This window comes from Camellia sinensis, chromosome 5 (assembly GCF_055761805.1).
Source record: "Camellia sinensis isolate YWXY chromosome 5, ASM5576180v1, whole genome shotgun sequence".
NCBI classification, from domain to species: domain Eukaryota; kingdom Viridiplantae; phylum Streptophyta; class Magnoliopsida; order Ericales; family Theaceae; genus Camellia; species Camellia sinensis.
In genome coordinates, this window is record NC_138965.1 from 86,841,749 (window position 1) to 86,862,890 (window position 21,142).

At 36.4% G+C, this 21,142-nt stretch overlaps 2 protein-coding genes across 10 annotated transcripts in view; one reads left to right on the plus strand and one right to left on the minus strand.

The window, feature by feature from the left end:
• The window catches only part of LOC114277629 (uncharacterized), a 38,436-nt gene that overhangs the window by 9,560 nt on the left and 7,734 nt on the right, over positions 1-21,142 (minus strand). For 6 of the 8 annotated variants that reach the window (XM_082869198.1, XM_082869199.1, XM_082869195.1 and 3 more), the window contains exon 2: positions 692-953. The exons of the other annotated variants lie outside the window; for them this stretch is intronic. In XM_082869198.1, coding sequence (XP_082725324.1) covers positions 692-953 — 262 coding nt within the window. The remainder of the gene's footprint in view (positions 1-691; positions 954-21,142) is intronic. 8 annotated transcript variants of the gene reach the window in all.
• LOC114277628 (myosin-12) overlaps positions 1-21,142 on the plus strand; it is a 34,532-nt gene that overhangs the window by 9,155 nt on the left and 4,235 nt on the right. For both annotated transcript variants that reach the window (XM_028219542.2, XM_028219541.2), the window contains 28 exons: positions 2,794-2,895; positions 2,979-3,036; positions 3,436-3,537; positions 3,617-3,654; positions 3,947-4,073; positions 4,161-4,331; positions 4,418-4,549; positions 4,656-4,762; positions 4,960-5,020; positions 5,141-5,318; positions 5,787-5,992; positions 6,466-6,585; positions 6,701-6,799; positions 7,257-7,472; positions 7,740-7,879; positions 7,962-8,063; positions 12,748-12,856; positions 12,930-12,998; positions 13,103-13,162; positions 13,306-13,476; positions 13,640-13,795; positions 13,878-14,084; positions 14,174-14,323; positions 14,416-14,486; positions 14,606-14,705; positions 14,804-14,860; positions 14,945-15,001; positions 15,165-15,245. In XM_028219542.2, the coding sequence (XP_028075343.2) occupies positions 2,794-2,895; positions 2,979-3,036; positions 3,436-3,537; positions 3,617-3,654; positions 3,947-4,073; positions 4,161-4,331; positions 4,418-4,549; positions 4,656-4,762; positions 4,960-5,020; positions 5,141-5,318; positions 5,787-5,992; positions 6,466-6,585; positions 6,701-6,799; positions 7,257-7,472; positions 7,740-7,879; positions 7,962-8,063; positions 12,748-12,856; positions 12,930-12,998; positions 13,103-13,162; positions 13,306-13,476; positions 13,640-13,795; positions 13,878-14,084; positions 14,174-14,323; positions 14,416-14,486; positions 14,606-14,705; positions 14,804-14,860; positions 14,945-15,001; positions 15,165-15,245 (3,247 nt within the window). The remainder of the gene's footprint in view (positions 1-2,793; positions 2,896-2,978; positions 3,037-3,435; positions 3,538-3,616; positions 3,655-3,946; positions 4,074-4,160; positions 4,332-4,417; positions 4,550-4,655; positions 4,763-4,959; positions 5,021-5,140; positions 5,319-5,786; positions 5,993-6,465; positions 6,586-6,700; positions 6,800-7,256; positions 7,473-7,739; positions 7,880-7,961; positions 8,064-12,747; positions 12,857-12,929; positions 12,999-13,102; positions 13,163-13,305; positions 13,477-13,639; positions 13,796-13,877; positions 14,085-14,173; positions 14,324-14,415; positions 14,487-14,605; positions 14,706-14,803; positions 14,861-14,944; positions 15,002-15,164; positions 15,246-21,142) is intronic.

Below are 21,142 nucleotides of genomic sequence, written 5' to 3' on the forward strand. Positions count from 1 at the left end.
AAAAACACTACTTTTAATAATAAATATATGATTAGTTATGAAAGATTACAAGAGAAATATATATAAGAAACTTTTTTCATCCTTGCAGTATAGCTTCTCATTGAAAATGTAAAAACATACTTCCCACTTCCTACAATCTGGCTGCAAGATCAACAATAATTGTATGAAGACAGGTAGAATTCCTTGGAACAGTTTGAATGATGCATCATTTTGTTCACCCTACTACATATTTTATCACTAAATAAGCTTTAAAAAAATTACTTTCTAAACTACTTTATTTTAGTAAACTTAAAGGCTTTAGTTCTAGTAATTCAACAATATAAACCAAGGGGCTCTAGTCTAGTTGGCCACCCCTTTGGCCACCAAGTCTCTCCTAAGGGGGAGGTCTTAGATTCCACTCTTAGGAATGGAATGGGAGGGCAAGATATTCTTGCAAGGTGTATCGGCGTGAGTTTCAACTACCCCAAGGTGCTAATTTAATAACTAACCACTAACTTTTGCCGATCAAAAAAAAAAAAAAATTCAACAATAAAATTTTTCAGTTTTATCGAACAACAGTGTACATGATTACTTGTAGCATCAAAAAGTCCTCAAGTGTACAGGATCTAGTATCACAAAAAGCATGCCATCCTGATAAGGTAAATTATCTATTTAACCAATCAGATCAGATCAGAAAATTCAAGAAGATTACCGGATCTCATAGTCAGATATCAGAATCCACTGGTTGTTTATATGGATAAAACCAGTCCGAGCAGAATCTATTTGAGATTTGACAAATGGAGTAAAGGACGGAGGGAAAGTGAAGTCAGATTTGAAGTCACTTATTGTTATAACCCAGAAAGAATTCACATTAAGGTCACAAGTTCCACCAGAGGTATATTCACTTCCTTGCAGAAAAAAACATGAACCAAAGCTCGTGTGGAAAGATGAAGGATGAGCATCCTTTGTGACAACTGCCAGTGAAAGGTAACCATTCAATATATCAGTTCCTGACTCGAATGAATTGCCATGCAGTTGCTATCTAGATTAAAATCTAGCCTCCAAAAAAAAAAATTTATGATCAGGAAGCTCTTCCCAAGTTTAGCATTGTGCTACATAGGCAAGACATATATAGGCATTTCAAGTGCTGATAGGGCAAGAACTATTGTAGCCAAAACATATAAATTATTGCAGTCAAAACTAGGAATTTCCATAAAACGTCCCATAAACATCTTATGTCAAATAAAGGTTGTTAGATCACCAATTGTCCCAAAAGCTATCATATCGTTGTTAGGTCACCAAATTATCCCCAAAGCTTAAGCAATTAGAAAATGGGCCCAACAATGTTTATCAAGCTATCCAACATCTTCCTCATATGCAACCTCGTCTTATACATGGAGAGACAAACAGATAATTAAATGGAGTTCAAACAAACATACCAAATGGGGGTCCAAATGTAAGCAGAGAGACTTGAACCCAAAACTTTCCAAAACCAAAGCTCTAATACCATGTTAGGTTACCAATTATTCCAAATGCTTAAGCATTTAGAAAATGGGCCCAACAATACTTATTGAACAAAGGCAACCACTAATCTTCCCATAACCAAGTACGGCATTATAAAAATGAGTACATGAAGATAGCAAGACTTACTAAGAAAAATGCCACAAGGTAATTTTGTACTCTACGTATGAACAAAAGATAACTTGCACTTGTGCTCACCAAGGAAATAAGAATTGTTTCTTCCATAATGTAATGAGCAAGTTAGATATTTACAGTGATATAAATTCACTAACAGAGAAGTGTTGGATGAAGCTTCGTAGAATGCGGTTACTTATTTTATTTAATATAAAGAAATAAGGGAGAGAATAACTTTTGCACGACTTTCCTCCCTTTCTTTTTCATGATTCTCGAACTTTCCTTTTATTTTCCAGCATAAGACACCACAGGAAAATGATAACATATATCATTGTCTTAAAAACAATTGTAACAATAAGGTTTTCCATGTAATTTAAATATTTGGCCATGAATATTGTATTATGATTCATAATAAAATTGTCACCAATAATCCCACTTTCATTTAAGCTCTAGTTATGCAAAAGTAGAGTCTGATGAATCAAAAGCTAACAAAATATCTCAAATTATTTCATGTCATAAACTATGATGAAGGGCTATTAATGTGAGTCAAACTCTAAGGTTTTTCCCCTTCGTATCTTGATTATTTTATGCAAAGATTTGTTTGACCCATCAAAAAAAAACAAAACAAAACAAAACAAAGACTTGTTTAATTTGGATTAGATCTTTACAAGTACCACTATGGTAAAAAAGTGGATAAGAATATTTTTCCCTACTCTAGGGAAAATACACTAAGGCCGTGTTTGGTTCATAGATTTGGGTAGGGATTTAGCAAGGGAAAGGGAAAAGGTAGGTGAAATGTGAATCAAATATAGCTACTTTTGATACACTTTTTCCCTGGTAACTATGCATGAAATTATAACCATAAACATTAATAAGCTTGTCAAGAATCCAGTTCCATAGTGCTGCAACATGCAATTTAATCTATCTAGCCTTCAGTGTTTACATAACGATAGAAGCCATGGTCAAGTTTATTTGTCAACTCAACTTAGTAGGCTGACATTTTTTCTTAAGAGACTTGATAGCATAGCACTGATGCTAGTCAAGAGATCCGTAGTCATAAGAATATAGCTGAGAATGTTTGGCTTCTAAGTTCAGTAAAAAATTGCTTTTCAGTCCCAAACAGGGTCTATCCTGCAGTGAGTGAAAGATTACATTGTAATGCTTAATGAACTATGGCAGGATTGTAGACAAGATAAACAGTTCAATCGGCCAGGATCCCACTGCAAAAAGTATAATTGGTGTCCTTGATATTTATGGCTTTGAGAGCTTCAAGATCAACAGGTAAAGACTGATAGATTTATTTTCACAATATAATCTTCCTTAATTTCAACTTTGAAGAGCTTATCACATGCTCTATCTGGTAGTTTTGAGCAGCTATGCATCAATCTAACAAATGAGAAGTTACAACAACATTTCAATCAGGTGAGCACGAGAATTCTATTTAGTATCAAAATTTTGTATTTACTAAGATCTATAAATGCATATGTAATTATTAGGCATGTAAAAATGTCCTGAGGCTCATGGGTCAGCCCCGCCTAGGGCCGGGCTATCCTAGGCCCAAATTCCCTCAGGTAGGACCTGAGCCAGAGATGGGCCCAGTTTTTCAAATTTTCAGTCATAAAAAAGCACCCTCCCCTAGGGTCCTAATTTGGCCTGGCCTAGGATTTGGTACAATCCTTGTTGGGCTAGGCCCAACAGAAACAGGGCCAGCCAGGCCAAGACACCAAATTTACATGCCTACTAAAGTATGTATGCACATGTGTATGGTCTATATGCTACAATGCTCTGTATACACAGTTACATGGAAAATCATCTTTACAGCATGTATTCAAGATGGAGCAAGAGGAGTACACAAGAGAGGAAATCAACTGGAGTTATGTAGAATTTGTAGATAACCAAGATGTTTTAGATCTTATCGAGAAGGTATTGACTCTATCCAATTTTCACACTACTTGACTATAAGAAGGATCCCTAGAAGGATGATTGTGTCTTGTGCATGCAGAAACCTGGGGGTATAATTGCTCTTCTTGATGAAGCCTGGTACGTATTTTGCCTACTTGCCATACCATAAACGTATCAATGTGTTAAAAGACAGGTGTAACACATTCATACCTCAACACTGCATGATCAAAGTTCAAACTTTTGACAACCAGTGGTACCTGCCAGAAAAATAATATCTATATCCTTATTTTTTTGCGGGAAGGAGAAAACACTCCCGTGTTAACCCTTCTTATTTATTTATGGAAAAAAAAAAAATGCGCACAAGCACTTCAACGTATACATGAATACAAATGCATGCATGGTATATGGCTTCATTGATTTTCTTTTGCAGCATGTTTCCCAAGTCAACCCATGAGACATTTGCCCAAAAGATGTACCAGACATATAAAGGACACAAACGCTTTAGCAAGCCAAAACTTGCTCGAACAGCCTTCACTGTCAACCATTATGCTGGAGATGTAATCAATCCCAAAGTTTCCACTTCTGATTATTCAATAATATATTAAACTAATCACTTTCTCACTGAAACACTTTTGGTCCAACAGGTTATTTACCAAGCTGATCACTTCCTCGACAAAAACAAGGATTACGTTGTAGCAGAACATCAAGCTCTATTAGATGCATCCAAGTGCACTTTTGTTGCAAATCTCTTCCCTACATTACCTGAAGAAACAGCTAAGCAATCCAAGTTCTCATCCATTGGTACCCGCTTCAAGGTAAGGCAAATTTCATAGGTTACAGGAATTTTAAGCAATTTTGGGTCTAAGTCCTGATGACTCATGCATCAAACTTCAAAATCCAGCAACAACTACAATCTTTAATGGAAACCCTGAGCACAACTGAGCCACATTACATCAGATGTGTGAAGCCCAATACAGTTTTGAAACCGGGAATCTTCGAGAACCCCAACGTCTTAAATCAATTGAGATGCGGGGTAAGTGACTTTCTAATTCAACTTCACCCAATGCATAGCATTCAATCCACTGGCTACTTTAGAACTTGCCTCTACTGATAAGTCTTTCTGGCAATTATTTTGGCAGGGTGTACTAGAGGCAATTAGGATCAGCTGCGCTGGATATCCAACAAAAAGATCATTTGATGAGTTCCTTGACCGCTTTGGGATGTTAGCTCCAGATGTTCTGGACGGGTATAAATTAGCTATTCATTGTTAAGATATACACAAGTAAAGACAAGAACTTTATAAACAATCCAATTCAGTACTGTGGACTCAAACATATGAATCATCTCCATACATTCATTATCATCTTCAACAACTCAGAGGCAATACTATGAAGTACATTCATGTAGTAACAACTTTGGTGCTAACTGTTTTCCACTCTGCAGATCTGACGAGAAATCAGCATGCATTGCCATCTGTGACAGGATGGGCTTAAAGGGTTATCAGGTACTAAATCTGGAATTTATTGTGTATATAATATGTAATAGCATGCTTACCAGTGAATTTCTGAGAAAACTCCTAGAAACTATTGGGAAAACTGTTTTAACCTAATAATCTATATTTCAGATTGGGAAAACAAAGGTGTTTCTTAGAGCAGGACAGATGGCTGAATTAGATGCTCGAAGAACTGAAGTTCTAGCTAATGCTGCTAGGCGCATCCAAAGGCTAATCCGAACATATCTCACCCGAAAGGAGTTCATCACCCTAAGAGGGGCTACAATTCATATGCAGAAACTTTGGAGAGGTAACCCTTTTTTTCCTGAGCAATTACATAATAGCATCATTGCTCATGAAATTTGAAGATTGGACCCTATAAACTATAAACCAAACCAAACCAAACCAAGCCTTAAGTCCCATCAAATAGGGTAGGCCACTTGAATCCTTCTTCTCCACTCGACTCTATCAACGGCTATTTACCCCAAAAACTATAAACGAACTGAAAATCTTCTACAAATTTCTTCTACCGCAATGTTTTTGATTTTTTAACATTTTTGTTTTTAAGTAAAATTAGGAGGTTAAATGTGTGTCAGTTTGACCCTACTTATTGGTTTGGGTTTAACAAAACCAGTTTTACAACCCAATGATGAATAGATCAGAGGTTGAAGGGATATTTATGTGGACAATCCCACCAGAACCTAATCCAATGCCATCTCTATAAGCAATTTTGGCGGAGGACTGGATATGACTATTTTTCTTCTGCTGCCTTGCACAGCACAACTTGCACGTCAGCTGTATGAATGTATGAGAGAGGAAGCTGCTTCAATCTGTGTACAGAAACATTTGCGTGCTCATGCAGCAAGAAAATCTTACACAAACTTACAGGCATCGGCAATAGCTATTCAAACTGGATTGAGAGCAATGGATGCTCGAAATGAATACAGACACAGAAGAAGAAACAAAGCGGCAATTATACTTCAGGTAATAAGTTCACTCTAGTTGGGAAATCTTGGATTTTTTTTCACTAGAATTTTAAACATAATAAAATAGAGAAAATTTTAACACAGGCAATCATTTGGGATCAAAAGTGTTTCACCATCCACAAATGTTAGATTCTGAGAAAAACCACAAATTTGAGAATATGAAGAGCAATGTGTGCTATTTTATAAACTACAAGGAGTAATCAAAATTTCAGAAACAATTTTGGAAAGATGTGCAGAATCTGGAATATTCATAAATAGTTGGGGGAACATAATATGCAGCTGTAAAATTAAATTTCACCTACTTGATGAACAAGTCGGGATAACTTAAATTACATGAATGAGTTAAGAATATGGTAACAATCTAGGGGTCGTTGATATAGCATTGGTAATAAGGTTCAAATGCAACAAATATCCACAATTATCGACCTCAAAAAAAGGATTGATTATTCTATCAATCTTTGTTTCTTGCAGACTGAATGGCGAAGATACCATGCTCTTTCCACTTATAACCAGCAAAAGAAAGCAACTCTTACACTTCAATGTCTTTGGAGATCAAAGGTTGCAAGGAAGGAGCTTAGAAAGCTGAAGATGGTAAGTTTTATTCTTTATAGAACTATTCACCAATCTCAAACACTGAACTGCTCTATAAACAAACCTAAATTACAAGCAAACATGAAGCTAAGAATTGAGGAATTCTTGAACGCAGGAAGCAAGAGAAACAGGGGCACTTAAAGAAGCCAAGGACAAGCTGGAGAAGCGCGTTGAAGAGCTAACATGGCGACTAGACTTTGAAAAGCACTTGAGGGTATATTCTCTAACAACTTTGTTGAAATGACTCACAAACACTAAGACCTGACACAGTCAGTAATATTTGAAAAGCAAATGTGGGTGCTACTATCTTTGTAATTGATCCAGTTCAAATGGAAAAAGATTAACAGTTTAGTTAAGATATCAGTTACACAAAGGGGTTGGGTGGGCGAGGCTCAGCCACATCAAGCAACAACCTTCATTCTAGCCAATGTCAGAGCTTGTGTATCCATAATAAATACCTATATGCCCTGAACCCAATAAATAAAACTTGTCTCAACTACAGCATAGTAAAGTATGTGGAGACATATTGAACTTATGATGAGTTACAGACTAAATATGGTAGACAGGTAGGGAAAACTATAAGTGAAACAGATAACTGAAAAACACTCAAACTGAATGCTGAAAGTATAGTCTTTTTCAGCTCACCATTATAAAATGTGTTCTCCCTGTAGACTGATCTTGAAGAAGCAAAAGGACAAGAAATTGCAAAACTACAAAGTGCCTTGCACGAAATGCAAGGGAAACTGGATGAAGCTCATGCTGCAATCATTCACGAGAAGGAAGAAGCAAAGATAGCAATTGAACAAGCCCCACCAGTAATCAGAGAGGTACCGGTTGTGGACAACAGCAAGGTGGAGGAATTGACACTTCAGAATGAGGAACTCGAGGTAAATCAAGCAACTCAGCCTACTATAATTTCTGTCAAGAGAGCTAAATTTAAATGAAAATGAGTTAGAGAATAAATGATAGCATAAAATATAAGAGGACTCTCATAGTGGTTATAGAAACGGGCCAAAGTACAGCTGCACAGAAAATATGCAGCAAGGTGTGCCATGCGAGTGCCTTTTGAGCTGCTAAATAATGGCAAAAGGTCAGAAATTTTCATATGCCAGGGATAGGTGGCGACTGATTTACTATGCATTCTGGATGTGTAGGGTGAGATAACAGAGCTAAAAAAGAGGGTTGAGGAATTTGAGCAGAAATATTCTGAAGTTGAAAATGAGAGCAAAGCAAGAATAAAAGAAGCAGAGGATTCACAGATAAAAGTGTCACAGCTTCAACAGAACATTGAAAGGTAGTCAAAAGAACTATTTGCAGATACATCTTTACAATTATTGATTTTGTTCTAACTATATCTTCTTTATGCTCGCTTTCAGATTAGAACTGAACCTGTCCAACCTTGAATCTGAGAACCAGGTTTTACGTCAGCAGGCTTTGGTTGCATCAACAAATGAGGAACTCTCTGAAGAAATGAAAATGTAAGAACTTGACATTGTTATCTGGTGTATAAAAACATTATAGAAACTAGGAACCAGTTAATCATTTAACCTCACAAGAAATCCAACAGAGTTGAGCTCATTTGGATATTTGTTGAGTGAAAGAAAAAAGGCAGGATGAATAAGTAAATAAATAAAGAAAAGCTAATAATAATGCTTCCTTCACTTTGAACAAAAATTATAACTAGAAACTTCTTCTGTCAATGTTATTATGCAGCCAAAACATGTTACTGTTAAGCTGACCTGCTTCTCTTCAGGATGGATAAATACTATCAAATAAAATATTCTACAGTGAACAATTTGATAAATTACATAAAAACATTCGACCTTGAATTACTATATTGGTTCCATACCAAACTCTATAGACCTTGCAAATTTACCTTAATAATGAAAAGCTCATATCAATAATCAATGTTACAACTGTAGGAAAAATATTTTCGGCAAATCAATTTAATCCAAATAAATAATAAAATAAAACACAAGAAATTTCTTACAGAAATTCTTCAAAAGTTTGAACAGTTTGTGACTAAGAGCAGTGTTTGAACACTGTGTCTTTAAGACAAAAAAATTTCGCTCTTGCCTCTGGTACTTGCGATTAATGGACGTCTTACCTCTAAGATACAACGATCACCCCACACAGAAATTGCACAACTTTCTGTGTGTATGGCAAACTAATTTGTGTCATGCACTCTCTCTTTTATACTTAACTATGACATATGTATGAATCCTAACACTTGCTATTCAAATGAATGCCATAGGGATGGTATTTATAGAAATATTTGTGACCATTCATAAAGGGAATGACTCTAAAGTCACACCCTTTCATATGAAGAGACACAATGAAGGGTTGCACCCTTTCATTCGAATGGAGTCCAATTCCATTCACTTCTAAATTTTTCCAACAATCCCCACAATAATGAAATTGATGATATAATGCAAATGAAATGCAGATACTGACAAAAGAGAATACAAAATGGAAATATCCTAGATCAGGATAGGTAGTTTTTGGCCTTGAAACTTCCTTAGTGAAAGACTATCGAACTTACTAGCTAATCAGTGAACATGGTGCCTTAAATTTTTTAGCCGTTATGTAAGTCAAGACAATAGAATTCACACAAACTATCTCCGAACACAGCTTGGTTCTTTCAGTTGTGCCCGTTTTGGCGTTGGGCAATTCCTGGTGTTCATGAGTGTTTTAGAGAATTTAGCCTTATCAATTCTCATAGAAGTGGCCCCTTCACACTCATATAGGTGATCCTTGCTTTGAGTCTCTTAAACACTCTTGAAAAATACCCCTCTAGGTTTTCAAAATATTAGTGATCATTAAAAGCATAACTTACCCTAGGTCCCCTATATACAACACATGTTGCAGATATCACTCTCATCGTAGAAATGGATAGGAGATAGATTCCCTTAGTGATTTCTAGTGAGTCATTCATAATTTGGTTGTCCCTTTGAACCTAGATCTTAGGATCTCCAGTTAGCTAGATTGGGTTGCCATTATAGTGACTCGAAATTAATAGGCTTTAATCACATTCCCCTCAATGAACTTTTCCTCATTTGCTCTCTGGTCAAATTTTTTGTTTGACAGCCGCTATTTTTTGTTTGACCTTCTCAGTTTGACCTTCTCAGTTATATATCATTGAGTAATTAATGGATCCACTATATTCCTTAGACAATATTCACAACTAAGAGCAAATGTCCTACGGTATTAAATCTTTGATTATATTGAGACTTACTGTTACTCTATTTCACTCCCATATTTAATTTTAATTAATAGACATAAAGATGTTCCTTAGGAGTTAACAAAGTCCCTTTTGTTTCTCCTCCAACTTTGTCTAAGACAAAGAATTGAGATCCTTTGTGGACCTACCATCGGAACCGTTTCTTTAGTAAGATCCTCCAAGCACCCCACATTTTAAGTACTCTAAGGAAAATTAATTTCCTTGTTAAGATATTACCACATGAAAATATCAATACACCCCCACAATTCTGATATAAATCAGAATATAACATTTATCACTTATTGACTATGGTGTGTTTGAATTATAAAATTCTAAATCAAATTTATGAAATAGACAACTTAGACCAATTATGACTACACAAGTCAAAATTAATGCCTAAACAAAATTATATCCTCAGAAAGATTTTGCCCAAAAATCAAATAATTTAAAAACCTCATTTGATTGTATAAGTTCTTACAATGCAATCAAGAAAGGGGAAAAAATACCTATACCTCCAAATTAAGACTTCAACTCTTAAATTACTTCTTATTTGAGTTTACATGGGTAAGACAACTCTGCTTTTCTGCCCCACATTTGTGATAATACGTAAATTACCATGAACAACATGACTCATTTATGAACAAGTATCACTGTCACAAATAATAACTCATTTTTGATAGAATCATCATTTATTCATTCAAAACAAATACTTGTGACAAAAGATAATTAAATTATCTAACCAACAGTGAAACTCCCACAAATAACTTTTGATCCAAAATGATAGAATTGAACCAAAATATAAAATATAAACAATATAGCCAATATTCAAGCCCCAATTAAAATATAATTTAAATTGAGAGTTTAGAAACAAAGATTTAAAAACTAATTTTCTAAATGAAGTCTGATTAAACCAAAATTGAATTTTGTATTAAAACCCAAAAAAATCTGGTGTTAAATATGACCCAAAACAATCCTCAAACAAAAAATATATATATATATATATAAAGGATTGTAATGCACACTACGAAAATGCGGGCCGAAAACTAAAGGCCATCAATGTTGTTTGATATGAACAACATAGAAGTCTCATAAATATAGCACTACCCAATGGGGAAAAAAAAATGTCATGCCCACTAATGTTACACTACAGATCAAACAGATAACTACTGTAACAACATACATTAGTTCTGCTATTCATATACAACGTTTAAGGACACAACTTCAAGTTAAAAACAGTTGGGTCATAACCATTATTAAATAAAATGTCACCTTTGTACGGAACACCATCATGCCGATTGGTTTCTCCGTTTCCAACGACATATTCAATGGCATCAGCACATCACTGGCCAAACGGTGCATCACTCTCATTAAGTACATTGACCCAGATGAAAATTTATTTCTGATCCTTCCAAAAAAGTTGGGTATGCCCCTATCCGTGAAGAAATCGAACCGATTAAAATTAATCGATGAAGAACTTCACCCTTCTAATTATGATGTGAATCTAAATTATTCAAGTTACTTCATTGTGGATTATATCACTCTTGACAACCCACACTGCAGATTTGGCCAAAGACAAAGCCATCATCCCAAGAAATCAGGAAACTTCAATGTCCCACACACACACACACACATATATTATATATATATATATATATATATATGTATATAATAAATTCTCAACAACAAGCAACAATCAAGATCATACAAAAGATTCAGATTTTTCAAACAAGAAAAGTTTCTCAGATTTTCCTTTTCCAACTTCCAGTTATGAAAAGATCATGCCTATCAACTTTCAGATATATACACAAACATATAGTCAAACTATATAAACAGTTTTAATAAAACATTCAAACAAATCATATTTAACAATATCTTATAATTCTTGCAAAACTTAAAGTTTCAGGTATATTGATAACATATATAAACAACAAAATCACGTGTTTCACAAATAAAATGCAAAATGCAGCAGAAATTATAGTTGAACCAAGTTCTGGTCACCGAACATTGAAAGTCACAAAGATCTTATTTTCTTAATTACACCTCATTGATTGTAAACATATACCAAAAAAAATCATGCAATAGAATTCTACTTAAACAAAACTTTGGATAAAAAATTACCAATCATATTTATCAATTCTATTACCAAAGAAAAGATGCAATAACAATACTTGAGTTTTACTAAAAGTAGGAAACAAATTTTGCAGGAAACCAAATTTGCAAAAAATTAATTTAACCGAAAAGAATTAATCTGTATCACTACAAATAATGAAATTTCTGTCTTAAAATTGTAGGAAAAATATTTTCGGCAAATCAATTTAATGCAAATAAATAATAAAATAAAACATAAGAAATTTCTTATAGAAATTCTTCAAAAGTTAGAACAGTTTGTGACCGAAGCTAATGTTTAAACACTATGTCTTTAAGACAAAAAAATTTCTCCCTCGTCTCTGGTGCTTGCAATTAATGGACGTCCTGTCTTCAGGATACAACGATCACCCCACACAGAAATTGCACAACTTTCTGTGTATACAGCAAACTAATTTACGTTATGCACTCTCTCTTTTATACTTGACTATGACATATGTATGAATCCTAACACTTGCTATTCAAATGAATGCCATGAGGATGGTATTTATAGAACTATTTGTGGCCATTCATAAGGGTCATGAGTCTAGAGTCACACCCTTTCATATGAAGAACACCATGAAGGGTTGCACCCTTTCATTCGAATGGAGTCCAATTCCATTCACTTCTAAATTTTTCCAACAACAACTGCATCCACTGTTTACCTTTGCTGAGACTTGAGTTGTGTAGGTAACAGATTCAATTCATTATGAACTTTTGAAACAAACTTGAAATCTTAATCTAAGAGTTAGCCGCTTATCTATTTGTTTTAGAAAATAGTCATCATTACATGAATCTGATGAATCTTTCTTTGTCAGCCTCAAGAACAAGATTAGAGATTTGGAGTCAGAAAATGAGCTGCTCCGCAGCCAGAAAATTGTTGTTGAGCAAATAACTACTCCTGAACGAGTACAGCTGCAATCCAAGGTACAACGTGTTTGAATAGCCTTTTAGGGTAAAATTGCTATATTATTTGTCACTGACCACTGTGAAAATGTAGTGTTTCAACAATGGGCACCAAACAGAAGAGCATCACCAATCAACAAAAGAAGAGCATCAAACACCAAAAGTATAGCCAACCTTCTCACAAGTTATTCTTAAAGAACACACCAATAGTAAACACTTGAGTATTCAATTTGTACCTTTGAAGTAATAAGTTAATTATGTTTGCAGGAAACAGAACCTCTTGTCCCTATCCTAGCTAAACAAAGATCCCTAACAGACAGGCAGCAGGTATGTAATTGAAGGATAAAAAGCCTTGGGGGATATGCACCAAAATAGGAAGTCCAACAAATAAAGATTGCTTTGAATCCTATTGGCTTGTTTTAATTGTCTATTCATGTTACATGCCTCCTCATATTCATAACTATAACCAGGAAAACCATGATGTATTAATCAAGTACCTCGTGGAGGACAAGCGGTTCGACAAAGGCAGACCTGCCGCTGCCTGCATTGTGCACAAAACACTTATCCAATGGAGATCCTTTGAAGCAGAGAAGACAAATATATTTGATAGGATAATTCACACAATCCATTCATCTATAGAGGTAGCATTCTCCACCATTACATATATACCAAAAATGCCTTAGGCACTTTGGAACTAAGTGCAATCCATCAGTCACCAGCTTTGTCCTGTGTGGCTCGGGCAATACAAATGATATAGTCTGTTTCACCATGCAAACTAAATTGCAGCATTATGCTATATTGCAGCATCACGAAAACATCACAGATCTGGCATATTGGCTCTCAACAACTTCTACCCTTCTGTTTTCTCTACAAAATACAATCAAGGCCAGCAATACACCTAACGTGGCTTCACATCGTACTCGAACCTCACCGGCGACCTTGTTTGGTAGAATGGCACATGTAAGCTATTCCAAGCAAAAACTTTTTTTGCCACAAATACCATTTCAAAGTTTTGTAATGCTAAACATATCACATATATCAGGGTTTTCGTTCATCCTCAATGGGCATGGGAATTTCCAGTGGGTACAGTGGAATGGAGGGAAAGCTAACCACACGATCAAAAATAGAAGCTAAATACCCGGCCCTACTATTTAAACAACATCTGACTGCATGTGTAGAGAAAATATATGGTATGATCCGTGATAGCTTAAAGAAAGAGATTAGTCCATTCTTGAACTTGTGCATACAGGTAAGAATTTTATATTTAAAAACCCCAGTTCAATGATTTTTATATAGTCTTTGATACATCTTCAAATATATATATATATATATTAACAGGCACCAAGGACCACAAGGGCCAGAGCAATTAGAGGCTCATCTAAAAATATACATTCAAGTATAGTTGCAAAACAACAGGCATCAAGCATACACTGGCAAAGTATTGTCAACAACTTGGATCATACCTTGAGCATCCTTTCAGGAAACCATGTATGAAGAAATCTTTCTTCCATATCATTTCTGAATTCATGTTTTAAAGAGGAAATTTCCCGGTTTTTAATGTATTCCTACTGTATCTTCAGGTCCCCTCCACAATCTCAAAGAAAATCTTTGGTCAGGTTTTCTCATTCATAAATGTCCAGCTTTTTAATAGGTATGCAGCTCCATCCTTCTCCAACCCTTACTACTCAAATATAACTAGATTCTTGAACGAAATAATTCACTCTGAAAAGTAAACCAAGTATCCAAACCCAATGTCCCACTGATTTGCAGTTTATTACTTCGTCGTGAGTGCTGCTCATTCAGCAATGGAGAATATGTAAAGGCTGGTTTGCAAGAACTGGAACAGTGGTGCAATAAAGCAACAGATCAGGTAACAAGATTATCTACATGAAACTTTTTTCAGACTAATGTATAGCAGATTCAAGATTATGAAAAATAAGAAGACCATATTTCAATTATTATATGCAGTTTTCAGGATCATCATGGGATGAACTCCAACACATAAGGCAAGCTGTAGGATTTCTGGTAAGATGTTCAGAACCCACATCAATCAACCAATAAACTTGATTAAATATTAAGATTTAACAAGAACGTGCTTCCACCATGCAGGTTTCGCATCAAAAGCCTCAAAAATCACTGGACGATATCACAAATGAACTCTGCCCGGTAACTTAATTAATGTAGTCAAGCAAAAATAAAAATAAAAAAAGAACAGCATCTAATTTCACTTCAAAAACCCACTAAAAACTGGTCTACTAAAATCAAAAAATCCAATATAGTGAACCCTGAATTATGTTTTCCTATTTTTGCTTTCCCTTTTTTGAGCTAGATCTTGAGCATTCCACAAATATATCGCATTGGAACAATGTTTTGGGATGACAAATACGGAACACAAGGATTATCCTCAGAGGTAAGTTCTTTACATAATTTCATTGTTATAAACAGATTGCAAAGCAAAGCTATGCTTGTTGAAGTTTATTTTCCAAAATCAAAGAAACAGGTGAGTTCCAGCTATATTATTCTCATACATAGTTTACACTCAGTTCAGCTCTTCATTTGTGAACTAACCTGTGTATTCCGGTGATGCATAAACACAAATTTTCATATTTTACTTGCATCCCCTCTCTACCCTTTGGTTTACAGCGGTTGTTATGTACTTTGTTGTATATTTTCCACAACTGAATCCCCTCTCCATGCATAATCGCAAATTTTCATATTTTACTTGCATCCCCTCTCCATGCATGTATTAAACTCCTTTCTATAATTCTCAAAACATGAAATTAGAGGTCAAAACATGATGAATCAAAGATGCATGTGCAATTTAACTCACAAACGGATGATCAAGACCAAACCCAAAGTGGTAAAACTCAACATATTCATTCATGCGTGTGAAGCTACTACATCTTCTTTATCTTCTATAACAAAATACATGCAAATGATCATATCTATTCCATGAACTCAACTCTAAAATGAATTATCTTCAAGAATTGAGGGTTAAATTCTCACCTAGAGCCTTCAAATACACTAGTTCTTGCACAATCTTGGTTCTTCTAGCAATGATCTTCAAGTTCTCCTTCAAATTCTACACTTTCTCTCTCTAGAATGAGAGTTCACTCTCTCTAAGATGTTCTCAGAATTTTGCACTCAAAATGAAGAAGATGAGCTCAAGAATGAGCTTATAACACATATATATAGCTAGGATTGGCTTAATACGTTAATTAGAACATTAGGCTAATTAAACACAACTTAATTTATCAAACTAAATCAATTTTTAATCAAACTTACCAAATGGTTCTAAAAATTCCAATTAATCTATTCATGTAGCCAATTTCGGTTTTTGAAATCATTTAAGCCATCAATTTCAAAATCTGAACAGAAATCATAACAGATAGTTTTCAAATCAGACAAATATATACAAATTAATCACAAGGCACATATCACAATTAAAAGTTAACACATAATTAAATAAATGTAATTATGATATGTAGTAGGGGTCGTCACAGTAATACTGCAGAACTGTATGCTCTCCCTGTACTGAGCGCTCAATAGACCAGCGCAACTCAAATGACTAAGAAAAATTTCCCTTCCGGGAATATGTAGCAGCTACTGCCTCCCAAGCATCCTGGGCAGTCTCCATGGATAAATAACATTCACCAATCTCAGGGACCATAGAATGAATGACCCACCCCATGATCAAAGAGTTGGTAATCTCCCATTGATTATAGCCAGGATCAGTAATATCTGGTGCTTGAACTCTCCCATCAACATATCCCATTTTCCCCTTACTCTTTAGAAAAAGTGTCAGACGAAAGGTGGTGATTTTGAAGCTAGGATTTAGGTTCTTAGAAATAGTAGTCATAACTAGACTGGGACTCTCCCTTTTATATGGATGAGAAGTAGTGGATTCACTAGATGGATCAGTCATGTTTATGCTACTATCTTAACCAAAAAACACAGCACTAATCACAATAATGGAAAGAGGGAATGGAATGGGCAAGCAATCTCAAACACAAACCACTATGGGAGCATTACACTTAAATTAATGGGGCCATTTACCTATAAGATTCTTGAAAACTTTTCTGTATATTCAATTGTATCAGTGTTTACAATCAGATCTTAGATTATATAGCCCTAACTCCTAAACAAAAAAGGAAAATACAATCATGCCTCTAATAGGAAAATATACAATCTCACGCCTCTAATATGTACAACCACAATCATGCCTAATTTAGAATATATATACATAATATATTCTCACACCCCCGCTCGAACTCAAGGTATTTTAGCAAAAAACACTGAGAGTTTATCAAGAAGAAACTGAAACCGAGCGGTAGTGTAAGTATTGGTGAAGAAGTCTTCAAGTTGCAAAGCCAAAGGGATGAAAGGAAGCGAGATAGAGCTAGACTGCAGATGTTGGCGAACAAAATGACAATCAATCTCAATGTGTTTCATCCGTTTATGGAAGACAGTATTGTGGGCAATCTGAACAGCACTACGATTGTGACAATAGAAAGAGGTCAGAGAAGACTGAGAGACACCCAAATCAGACAAGAGACAACGAAGCCAAACAATCTCAGCAGTGGCATAAGCCATAGCACGATACTCAGCTTCGGCAATAGAGCAAACAACGACTGATTATTTCTTGCTTTTCCAAGAGATCAAGGAATCACCAAGAAACATACAGAAAACCAAATGTAGACTTGCAAACCAACATTACCAGCCCAATCAGAGTCAGCATAGGCCACCAAGTCCAAAGAGGAAGTAGAGGACAATAGTAAACCCTGAAAGATAATACCCCTGAGATAGCAAAGAATGCGAACCAAAGCAGCCCAATGGGTAGAGCGAGGAGTAGAGACGAACTGACTAACCACATGAACAGCATAAGCAAGATCAAGGCGAGTGACAGTCAGATAAACTAAACAACTCACAAGCTCGCTATATAAAGGAAAATCATCCAGAGGAACACCATCAGTAGAGTTGAGTTTCACATTAAGCTCAATAGGTGTATCAGAAATCTTAGTATCAATAAGACCAGCACCGTGAATGACAACATTAACATACTTAGCCTGAGACAGAAAATAGCCCTGTGGAGAAGAAACAACCTCAATACCAAGAAAATACCGCAATGGACCCAGATTCTGCATTTCGAAGGTGAGGAAGAGATGCTACTTGACCTCAGAGATAGCAGAAGAATCAGAGCCAGTGATGATCATATCATCCACATATAGTAAGAGAGCAACAAAACCAGCCGAGGTATGTCACATAAATAAACCAGAGTCAGAAGCAGAAGGATAAAACTCAAGCTCGGTAACAGCAATCTGAAAGCGATCATACCAAGCACGAGGAGACTGTTTCAAACCATACAAAACACGCCGAAGATGGCAAACTTGGCCAGAAGAATGGTGAAGGCCAGGGGGAGGACGCATGTAAACCTCCTCAGTGAGATGGCCATCAAGAAAAGAATTCTTGACATCCATCTGACAAAGAGTCCAAGAACGAATAGCAACGACTGAGATCAACGTACAGACAGTAGTCATCTTGGCAACAGGAGCAAACGTCTCCTCATAAACAATACCATACTCCTGGGAGAAACCTTTGGCAACCAGACAAGCTTTGTAGCGCTCAAGAGAACCATCAGAATGAGTCTTGACTTTGTAGACCCATTTGTAACCAATCAGATTCTTTCCAGCAAGCAAAGGAACCAACTCCCAAGTACTAGTTTTCTGTAGAGTAGGCAACTCATCCTCCATAGCTTGAACCCATGAGGATCCTAACAGGCCTCCTTGAAAGACTGAGATTCTGAAAAAAAAGTGAATAGCAGACAAAAAAGTATGATAGGAAGCAAAAAAATATGTATTAGACCAACCCAACCTGTTTGGAGGATAACGCACTTGAATAGGATATCGGTGTGCAGCAAGATCAGAGTCTGCAGAAGCAGGAGGATCAGCAGCAAGGGCAGAGACAACTGGCAGAGAAGGAGCCTTGCGACGAGAATAAACTAACAACGGAGGAGGAGACGAAGTCAAAGGAGAAGAAACAGCCAGAGGTGAAGCAAGAGTAAAAGATGGAACAAGCTCAAGAGGAACGGTGGAGATGTACTCATCAGACGGGGACTCAGAAGGAAATGGATCAATATGAACCAAATCCTCTTTGGAAACTGGAGCGGTGAGAGGAGGAAGTTGAAAGTAAGGTAGACGATTGAGAAAGGCAACATGGCAGAAGACATAAAGGCAACGGAAAATAGGGTCATAACAACGATAACCTTTTTGAGTGAGACTATAACTCAAAAAGACACATAGGACAGACCGGGCACTAAGTTTGGTCCTATCTTCACGGGGAAAAAGGACAAAACAAGCAAACCCAAACACACGAAGGAGGGAGTAATTGGGAAGTTGAAAAAACAAAGCCTCATCAGGAGACTGACCAGAAAGAAGGGAGTAGGCATACAGTTGAGAAGAAAAGCGGCAGTAAGAACTGCCTTACCCCAAAATGGAGCCAGAACGGAGGCAGAGAGAAAGAGAGACCTAGCTATCTCAAGGAGATGACGGTGTTTACGCTCAGCTCGACCATTTTGGGCAAGTGTATCAGTACAAGAAGTTTGGTGGATGGTACCCAATTTGGCTAAATATTCACAGAATTTAGTTTTAAAGTATTCCCCACCCAAGTCAAACCGTAACAATTTAATAGTAGACCCAAATTGTGTAGTGACCATAGACTGGAAAGTACGCTATATCTAGTAGAAGTCAAACTTATGATTCATAAGATAAACCCAAGTATAACGAGTACAGTCATCAACAAATGACACATAGTATGCAGAACCCCCTTTGGTGAGAACAGGAGAAGGGCCCCAAACATTAGTATGAACTAAAGAAAACGGTGTATCAGATATAGAAATACTTTTGCGAAAAGGTAAGACTGTCATTTTGGTAAGTTTACACCCCCGACATTCAATAAGTTCACTAGGAGAAACTTTACCTAATATACCTGATTGAGCCAAAGACCGTAAGCGGTTAGCAAACAAATGCCCTAATCTAGAATGTCATAAGTAGAAAGGATTGGACAGAGAATCTAATTGAAAAGAGAAAAAGGCAATTGGAGAGGTTGTTATAGGTAGATGCAAGCTTGGACATAGAGGTCTCCACCACATAGAGGTCTCCAACTCTATGGCCAGTCCCAATCTGTTGCTTGGACATCCAATCCTGCACAAAACAGATAGAAGAAGAAAAGATAACATCAAAACCGGAGGCATCAAGCTAATTGATAGATAATAAACTGACAGATAACTGAGGAACATAAAGGACAGATGGAATACAGGCAGTAGACATAGCAAACGGTAAGACAGACCCAACATATATAACAGACATACCAGACCCATTAGCAGTATTAACGGTAATAGGAAAGTGAGGGGGAGTATAATTTTGAAGTAAGAAGAAATGGGGAGTCATATGATGAAAAGCACTAGAGTCAAGAATCTAGACGAAGAGATACCTGAAGAAGACTCAAGCAAATCTGAATGAAGAGAGGAAACAATAGAGGCAGACGGGATATGGTGAAGCTGATTAATCTAAGCACTCAGGGAAGCCAAGTTAGGATCAAGGGCCGGAGCAGATGCGATAGAACTGGCAGGAGTCTGAAAAGTACTCCGAAAATGAGCGCGGAATTGAATCTGAGATTGTTGAAAAGACAAGACAGACATACATCCCTTCTTGGGACAGTAATACTTCCAGTGACCCCTCTGATGGCAGAAGGCACACTCATCTGAAACCAGTGACCTGTTTTTGAGCCTAGCAATCTTATCATCCGGCATTGTAATGAACCAACAAAAGAAGAAAATTGATAGGGGCAGATTATAATAAACAGAATACTTTAGGGGTTTTCGTGTAATAAATCTGAAATAGGGTGTCAAGTGTAATACCCAGGCAGAGTTTGAGAACAGTACTGAGAACCACCAAATCAAATCGAGAACCAGAGAGAGACTAATGATCGCAATCAGAGAGAGAAACAGGGGTCAAGAAGAACTCTCACAATCGCAATCAGAATTGAAAGAGAAGACCAGCAATCGTCGGCAAAAGATAAGGAGCTTCAAAGCTTCGATACGAACAGATGAGCCTTCGATCGAATCAAGTGAGTCACGAATCAGATGAATCAAACCCAGACGAACTAGATGATCGATGAAGCAAGGAGCTTCGACCGACAACCAGGTCTAAGAGAGAGAGAGAGATCACGAACCAAATTGAGCCAAGGAGAAGACTCACGATTGACAATCGATGAAGCAAAGAGCTTTGATCAACAACCACGTCTGAGAGA